Source organism: Cyprinus carpio, chromosome B9, assembly GCF_018340385.1.
Source record: "Cyprinus carpio isolate SPL01 chromosome B9, ASM1834038v1, whole genome shotgun sequence".
NCBI classification, from domain to species: domain Eukaryota; kingdom Metazoa; phylum Chordata; class Actinopteri; order Cypriniformes; family Cyprinidae; genus Cyprinus; species Cyprinus carpio.
This window is the reverse complement of record NC_056605.1, coordinates 29,502,638-29,512,126: the sequence shown is the minus strand read 5'-3', so window position 1 is coordinate 29,512,126 and position 9,489 is coordinate 29,502,638. Positions and strand designations below refer to the sequence as shown.

Sequence of the window (9,489 nt, the reverse complement as noted above, 5' to 3'; positions counted from 1 at the left end):
CACCACTGGCAGCCATGGATGTTTTTTTTTTCTTTTTTTTTTAGGATGTTTTGGGTGGATGCTCAAAATTATGAAATTGTTCAATATTATGACAAGTCTTAAATATGACTTTAAAAGTAAAAAGTGAAAAAATTCTGAGGTATACAGTCATAATTATGATAAAATTGTGACAAAAAAATTTGGCGATAAAAAGTCATAATTATTACAAAAAGTTGAAATTGTTAGCAATTATGATGTCAAAAGGAGAAAGTGACAAAAAGTCAAAATTATGACTATTTACGACAATTTATGACTTATCTTATCTTGACTGTCATAATTTTGATTAGTTTTTTATCATATTGATGTCATAATTTTGACTTTATCTCATATTAATGACTTAGTATGTCATAATTATGATATTGTCACAATTATGATTTTTAAATGTAAACTTTGTCATAATTTAACATTTTTATATGAAAATTATGACATTTTTATATCATATCTATTTCAAAGATTTCATATTTAAGACATGTATGTTAATATCATGTGCCGAAAATGAGTTTCCGTACAGAAAAGTAATCGCACACCCATCAAAGCAAAGCATTTTGAGGTATATTTCATGTAGCATAAAGAGTGTTTTAATGTGTGAGGTTAAAGGTCCTACTTATAGTTCTGCATGTTAAAGCTGGGATACAAGTTTTAAACAACACACTTCACCTTTAAGGATCTAGTTATTTCATTACCGCCCCACAAGGTCACGCTACTATGTTGATGACATAAAAGGCATTCGATTGTCCTGTCTTGAGCTTATTGAGGGACATTCTCCATTGGACAATGACTCTCTTTCATCAAGAGGATAAACAAACGGACAGATGCATCATAAGGTTTGTGCGTTAAAAACAGCTTCATCTCAACTCGTCAGTGCTTTAAGGTAATATTTCACACAAAAATGATTATTCTGTGATTATTTAAACACCCTCATGTCATACCATGAAGATTATTCTAAAAATATCTCTTTTTTTTAGGAGACAAAATAACAGCATTTGAGTTCAGAATGACCTGGATGAGGGTGAGTACATAATGACAGAATGTTTATTTTTGAGTGACCTTTCCCTTTAACATGGGAGGAAATCTGATGTGAAATAAACTCACTCCTTTCAATGAACATTAGCTTTCATGTGTGGCATTATCACACTGTAAACTATTGCACTTAAATTACTCTTCAGAATGATTTATTCAGTTTAATCAGTTAATTAAAATTTTTGGATTTTTAATTAACCATGACGAAAATTATTCTCTTTTTTCCTCTCAAAATCTTAAGTTATTGAGAGAATATTTTCACATCATGCTATAAAATATTTATCGCTATAAATTGAGAAAAATCACCTTCCTGGCCTCCATCCATTCAATGCATTCACTTATCAATAAATGTAAAGTATAACCTCGTACAAACCTAATATGAGTTCATTTGTATTCTAGACTTCGTAATTTAAACACTTTTAAAAATCATCTTCGCCTGAAAGAAACGGAATGCTTCGTTCGCAGTAACTTGATGCATTTCAAAGTGCATTTCATCAGAAATCCCTGTATAATCCCAAAGGTAATTTAAGACTTTAGTATCTTAGAGTTTCATAAGACAAAGAGTCTGATCATTTTCATTATGGTAATCTGGTTTAAAAAGTTAAATCTGTTATCTAACTACCTTCTGTCTACTATCTGCCATTTTAAACAAATGCAGATAGATATGATATATATATATTTTTGTTGTGTCATGAAAAAAAAAATCATCCTTCATGTCTCCACTAAAAACTTGGAGATATGTTATAAAAACATCACTTAGGGCTGTGTTCGGAATAGCGTGCTAGCATACTATTATATATGCACAGTATGTATATGTACTGCACACCATACTGTATCCAAAAATGTAGTGCACTTCACAAAAGTAATATGAGGCACAATTTTGTTTTCCTGATTTTTTTCTAGACATTATTTATTTGTTCAAACATTCAAATGTTTCATATGACTTTTTATATGAAAATAGGTAAACTAACTTTTTCCATTTTTTAAAATTATTATTTTGAAATAGTTGCTAGTATACTAAGAAAGCTTGTTTTTGCCACGAGGTGAAAACATAAAAGGTAACTATCCCTTTATATCTTACAATTCAGACTTTTTTGTCTCAGAATTCTGAGAAAAGTGAAAAAAAGGGCAAGATATAAGCTCAGAATTGAAAGATGTCAACTTAGAATTGTGAGATACTGTATAAACTCCCAATTGCTAGAAAAGTCAGAATTGAATATAAAAGCCACAATTCCCTTTTTTATTTTGTGGCACAAACTAAAAACAACTGCAAGATGTAAATTCGGATTTGTGAATTCAGTTAGAATTCTGAGTTTATATCTTGCAATTCTCTTTTTATTTTTGCCATTTTTTTTCCTTTTACTGTGATAGGATAGTTTAGAGTTTACAGAAAGCATATTGGAACTTAACACAAGGCTAACAGCACTGACATATATATCTCTCACAGTTCTGGGAAAAAGAAAGTCATCATTTTGAGATAACTTCAGAATTACATGCAAAAATAAATTGAGATATAAAATGCAATGAAATGTTTTTTTTTTTTTTTTTTAATAATCCTGTGGTGGAAACAAGCTTCCATAGTATACAGGTAATATACTACGCAGTAAGTAGTAAGCAAGTATTCCATTCCGAACACAGCCATAGTCATGGCACGGTATCAGATAGCCCCGCCCCTTTTAGTGCTCAGGTAACAGATGGTTGTGGTTCTGTATAATATCAGCCAATGGAAAGTGCAATTATGTTGAGGAAATGTATTGTGTTCACAACTTAAATATCATGGTTTTGGTTTTGTAAGCAAAGGCAAATGAACAGCACACATTTTAAGAGCCATTTTCATGCTTTCACCAACACTTTAAAGCATGAAGTATGTGTACGAAAATGCAACGGTATTATTTTCTCTTTTACAGTACATCAAACTCTTACAAAACCATAAACCAGCGATGAAAGCTTAAAAAAAAAACATGCTTTTATCAAACATTTAGATATACACTTACTTCAGAACACTAACAGCAACAATCTTTTTTTCTAAATTTTTTTTTTTTTGCACCACTGACACAGATACATAGAAAAGTTCTATCCACATTTCTGCTCAAAACTAGAACTTTTGAAATTACAAGAAACATTGCACGAGCCTAAGGCCAGGAATATACTTTATGCCAGTACGTACAGTAAACGCTTGGCCAACATTTTGCAAGCGTGGACCTAAAGTTCACCCAAAAATTACAATTCTGTCTATTATTCACCCTCATGTCTTTTCAAACTTTCTTTCTTCTGCAGAACACACAAGAAGTTAGTGTGAACAACTTTGGACTCCAAGCAATATTGGACCCCATTTTACCTTAAATAATTTTTTTTTAAATATCTTCTTTTGCGATCCAAAACAGGTTTGGAATGACATTAGGGTGAGTAAATCATGACAGTGTTTCATTTTTAGGTGTTCTGTCCCTTTAAGTTCTTGCTCTAGTGGTAATAAACCTCAAGGGGGCGCTGTAATATAGGGGGCCTACTAATGTCTGTTGATTTAAAAAAACAGTGGGTCTCATTTATCACTAAGCACTTGTACGCATGAATTTGTGCTTGAAATCTGTGAACGAATGTTTCATGAACAAATCAAGAACTTTCATACTAAAATTTAATGGAAATTTACGGAAAAAATTGGAGCAACTGAAACCACATGTATGAAAAAATCAAATACTGGTGGTATTATATTCATGTTAAGATGAAATTAATTATTTTATAATCATGTTAAGATGAATTGTCACCACCTATCTTCCCGTTATGGATGGCCCTGGCTGAAAGCGATAAAAGAATACGAAAAATACCCTTATATGGAGATGGCTTAGGTGTGTTTTATGCAAATAACTAAATTCAGTTGAGGTTGAGAACGCATATAGACACACAGGCAGTTCTCAAGTACGTACAAATGCAAAATATTCCACACAATTATTAGTGAATAAGACCCATTTCATTATTAAAAACAAGCTTGCGTTGCTAGAAGCATTTGCGTTAACGTACTTGCGTAGAGTGTTTCCAACCTAAAGCTTATATGCTCTGATTTTGCAGTTTAAATCGTTTTTGTTCTTTGCAAAGTTCAGTAAAAATACATATTTTTGGATCCGCCAAACATTAAACAGGAAAACGAAACGTTGATGTGCAGAATCGAAGGCTGCTTTTATACTCTCGCTTCGCTTTCTGAATCTAAACCGGAGTGGGCTCAGCGAAAGCGTCCAGTAAAGCAGGTCCTTTCGTGTTGTCCGCTAGCGAAACTTCCGGCAGATTGTGAGACATCTCCTTTGGCTGTTCAGCTATGAAACAGCTACCGTTGGCGTTGTAACTCGTATCCTGTGTATTGTTGTTCAGATAGTTTTGGAATTCCATCTGGCTCAGCTCTCCTGATTGGCTGAGGAAGGTCCCTTTGGATTGGACGTTTTTTTCTGGCTCTGAGGGGCAACAGCCAATCACGGCCAAGTGGTGATTAGCATATGGCTGCTCAGGCTGCTGGGAGTAGTCCGTGTATTGGTCAGCGGTCACATTGTAAGGACCCTGAGACATGACCCTACTGGAGTCATTAACCCTGTCTTGATAAGACGCCGTGTCCCCTATGTAGGGCTCACTAGATTGGATGGTGGAGGCTAAAAGTGTGGGCGGAGTAGCGTTTTCCATTTGATAGTACTCTGCGGTGGAGTTAATGAAGTAGGAGTTGCCATTAGTTTGGTTGTCGGACGCGACCGTATTCTCAGAGTAACACATCACGGATGGGGGCGGAGCCACTTCACTATTGGCCAATCCCGTGTCAAACTCCTCCGTCTTGTCTTCATCCTCATTGTCGTCTTCCTCCTCAGAGTCGCTGTTCGCTAAACTCTGCGTGCTGGAATCGGATAGACTGCACAGACTGCTGCTCTCATCCTCGTCCTCATCTTCTTCGTCATCATCATCTTCCTCATCTTCCTCATCCTCGTCATCTTCTTCCTCCTCCTCCTCTTCCTCCTCCTCCAAGGTGTCGTCCATGTCATCGCCGGCCTGCAGATGCATGATGGTGGTCTGCGGGACTGAATCGGGGATAGCGTATTCCAGCGCATGCTGGCCCGTCGCCAGCGGGCTGCAGTGACCATTCGGGTTGCCATGGAAACCGTTGCCGGTCGGCGCGACAACGCCAGAATTCTGCTGCTGCTCGCGGCTCTTCTCGAGTTCCAGCTTCATGATGGTGTGCAGGAAGTGAGTCCGAACTCGTATGGGGTTAAACTCGATCCTGCCGGCCGCGTTGCTGCAGCCCTCTTTTGTGCAGCCACATGGGAACGACATACGGTCCACCTGTGGACATCCAAGAACACTTGAGCACAGGCCAGTTTAGGATGGTTTGAATTACACACAGCAGAAATGGTCTAAATAAAGCTCCTCGCTCTTCTGAAGACATGATGCACTGAGTAAAATTTAACCAGCTGTATCAGTCAGATCTAGTCGGTTCTATCAGGGCATACCTCCATTAAACTTTATCTCTGGACATCTTAATAATTTATGCTTGTTAGTCTGCCATGTTAAATTTCCTTGACAGGGTTTATTTTACTACAGTACGATGAAGGAGGGCTCTCTTGAGGAATGCAAATCAGCTCCTGATGTGGTTCTAGCAACTGAGTGAGTCTTATACAACATGTCACAAACATGTTAGTTCACCTCAAAATAATAAAAATTGCTCAATAAAGACTATTTTTTTCTGACCAATAAAATTGTTTTGCATTATATTAATGACAATTAAGCACATTTTAACACATTAACACAAGTGTCATGTGATAATTATTTATTTATTTATTTCCCTAAATTATGTAACATAAAAACAAATACATGTATGGATTAAAAAAAAAAAAAATTATACAATTTTAAAAGTAAACCAATGTAAAATAATAATTGCTAATATAAAAATAATATAATATAGAAAATTTACATTGTAAAATATTAAGATATCGTGGTCATATTTGATGTACTGTATTTAATTCATACTGTTTAAAAATATTTTAAAAGACTGTAAAAATACATTATTTTTAGAATTAAAAAGTAAAATGTTGGTACGGTAATAAAAATTTGGGAGCTGAATGATGGCATAATACAATAAAAAAAGATAAAATATTACAAAACACTACAATATATTCAATAAAAACCTTATCTGAACATTAATAGTAAATATAAAAATATTTACATAATAAAAATGTAAATGACAGTGCATTATTTTAATGGTGATAAAAATAATTTTAACATAAAAGTAATACGCACTTATTAAATTTATTATCATTATTGCTTTTTTTTAAAGATTAATTTATGGCGTTTTATGCCTTTATTTAGATAGGACAGTATACGTCTGGGGGAGTAGGTGTGGGTGAGAGAGAGGGGGATGGTATCGGGAAAGGTCCGCGAGCCGGGACTCGAACTTGTGACACCTGAAGCGCAATGGCACTGTATGTCGCCATGCTGCCCAAGAGGCCATCGGTGCCGACCATTATTGCTTTTTTTTAGGTGAAAAGTGACCCAGGTATATTTTTTTGAAACCAGCCTGAATTTTATTTCTTAAATTATGAATTATTATATAAATAATTAACTCACACTAGAATTACTCTGCAATGGTACCATGTTTTGTGTGTAATGTGTGTGTTTGCTGATCATACCTGACACTTGATGCCAGCGAGGCTGCATGTACAGGTCTCCGGGTCACAGAAGAGTCTGCAGTCGCAGCCACAGTCTTCCCTGGACACCCTGATGGCCCGTAGCTCATGTTTCTCCTCCACATCGAGCTTCTTGACACCGGATGAGCGCAGCAGAGCGCGCCGCTTCTTAGTGGTCAATGGCTGAAGGAAAAAGTATTCATCCACCTCTGTGTTATCAATATCCAGGTCATCATCAGAGATGTCATCCAGCGTGAGAGCATTGGCCTCCTCGGACTCCACCGAGCCGTTCTTTGTCAACTGAGGACAATACGAAAGGTGAAGTATTAAAGACATTTACACAGCAATATATGCGTGACAAAAGAATCGTTTGCTTACCCTCAGCCGAATAGAGTTGAGTTTCTCCTCTTTCAGGTGATCTCGGAGCATGTCTCTGTGGATTCTCTCCTGCTCCATGGCGAACTCTCCCAGCGTATACTGCCGCACGCAGCTGTGTCTGCTGGACATGCCCAGTGAACTGCCTCCCTGACTGGGCACGCTGGTGAATCCCTGCCTCCGGCTGAAGTAATACACCGTCACCTTCTCAAAGTGCACCCTCCTCGTCCTCATCCGCTTCTCCCGCTTCAGTATCGAGGACGCTAGAGAGACATTAAAGGTAAATAAAATTATAGTTCGGTTATTCAATTTGAAGGACACTGATATGCATCTTTCCGGTAACAGTGCAGTACGACTGAGCGATTCGTGGACTGGGAAATAGGGCTGAGTGATGCATTAAATATTTACAATATATTTGATTTTATTGACTGTATAAAAGTAAAAAATGATTAATTTATATTAAATGTATGCATTTACATTTATGCATTTGGTAGATGCTTTTATCCAAAGCAAATTCCATTCATTGTTACCTTATCAGTTCAGGCATTCCCTGGGAAATGAACCCATGACCTTGACGTTGCTAGCACCACACAATAATGCATGTTCAGTATATAGCGGCTTTGATTTAAACCTCCTAACTGAGACTGTTCAGAAGTCTGATTCAACAAATCTGTTCTTTAAGATTTAAACTAATTTATTCAAAGTCATTCTGATTTAACAGTTAATTAACACTGCCTCTGCATGGCATTTTACTTGCTTTAAAATGTGTGTAAAAAGATAGATAGATAGATAGACAGACAGACAGACAGACAGACAGACAGATAGATAGATAGATAGATAGATAGATAGATAGATAGATAGATAGATAGATAGATAGATAGATAGATAGATAGAAAGTTGTGCTGCTTCATATTTTTATGGAAACCTTGATACATTTTTCAGGATTTTTTGATGAATAGAAATGTAAAAAACAGCATTTATTTGAAATGGAAATCTTTTGTTAGTAGTGTTTACTACTATAAATATTGAATATATTCTTTGTAAGCTATGTCATGCAGCTGTATTAGTAAGCTGCTATCCTCCTCAGTGCGCCTCTAGCGGCTCCTTCAGTTCTCTGCACGCCACCGGCTCCTATTGTTTGGCTATTTAAAGGGGGATGGGAAATATATCCTGTATAAATATCCCCAGTTTTGGCCTCCACAAGAGTGGAGTTTCCCTGATACTCTCTCCCACAGCTCCCTTCATGTCTGACACAAACAGGACAAATAAGAACCATCTGCTGCTGCCGGTCCCCCGCCCAGAACCACCAGCAGAATACATTACACACACACATGAATGTGTGCACTGCACTTAACCCAGTCTGACTCAGGAACTCCAGCAGAACTGAAGCAAACAGAGCTTTCTAAGTACAGGGGCTCAGTGTGGAAGAAAAATTATTTTTCTAGTATTTACCTAGTTCTGAGAATTAAAAAAAAAAAAATCAGAATTGCGAGATTTAACCCTAGGAGTTCTGATGAAAAAAGTCAAAATTGTGAGATGCAAGTACAGAATTTTGAAAAAATAATTAAAATTACAAGATATAAAATCAGAATTCTGAGAAAAAAGTATTGTGAGATATAAACTCTCAACTGTGAGAAAAAAGTATGAATAGTGAGATAAAGTCATATTTAAATATACTCTGTTGCAGAAGTAAGCTTCCATGAATTTCGCTCTTAAAATAAAATGAGAAAAATAATACAGTTTATTCTTCATAAAGTAATTCGGGCTGGTTTTGAAAAAAAAAAGACTTTGTTTTCATTATTTTCATGTCAATTAAGTAGTTTTTCTACCCGGATTCTCATTATAGTAATGAATCTAAATGTTTTACTTTTGTATTTTCTTTGTGCTTCTCATTATTCTCAGTGGTGATTCTCATTAGGTTCTCATTACTGTAATTAAGTAACTTTAAGAAAACAATGTCTCAATGCAAAAAAAGTCCTAAAATAGGCTCTACTTTATGTGCAAATTATAAATATCCTATCTAATATTCAGTAGAAAAAGGGTTTTCACAAAAATATGAAGCAGCACAACTTTGATAATAATCATAAACGTTTCTTGAGCAGCAAATCAGCATATTAGAATGATTTCTGAAGATCATGTGACACTGAAGACTGGAGTAATGATTACAGGAATATATTACATTTTATAAAATATATTCAAATGGAAAACAGCTATTTTGAATTTTAATTTTATTTCACAATATATTATTGTTTTTAATGTTTTTTTTTCTTTACTCAAATAAATGCAGCCTTAATGAGCATTAAAGAGACTTCTTTCAAAATTATTAAAAAAAATGTTACCGACCCCAAACTTTTGAATGAGTTGCAATATCATGTGCATACCTAGGTATATGAATATGGCAATC

At 35.6% G+C, this 9,489-nt stretch overlaps 1 protein-coding gene across 2 annotated transcripts in view; it reads right to left on the bottom strand.

Moving 5' to 3' along the window:
- Positions 1-2,047: 2,047 nt before the first annotated feature.
- Positions 2,048-9,489, bottom strand: part of LOC109068912 (cysteine/serine-rich nuclear protein 3-like) — a 49,628-nt gene continuing 42,186 nt past the window's right edge. For both annotated transcript variants that reach the window (XM_042731855.1, XM_042731856.1), the window contains 3 exons: positions 7,089-7,348; positions 6,714-7,010; positions 2,048-5,370 (listed from right to left, as the gene is read on the bottom strand). In XM_042731855.1, coding sequence (XP_042587789.1) covers positions 4,258-5,370; positions 6,714-7,010; positions 7,089-7,348 — 1,670 coding nt within the window. In that variant the 3' untranslated portion in view covers positions 2,048-4,257. The remainder of the gene's footprint in view (positions 5,371-6,713; positions 7,011-7,088; positions 7,349-9,489) is intronic.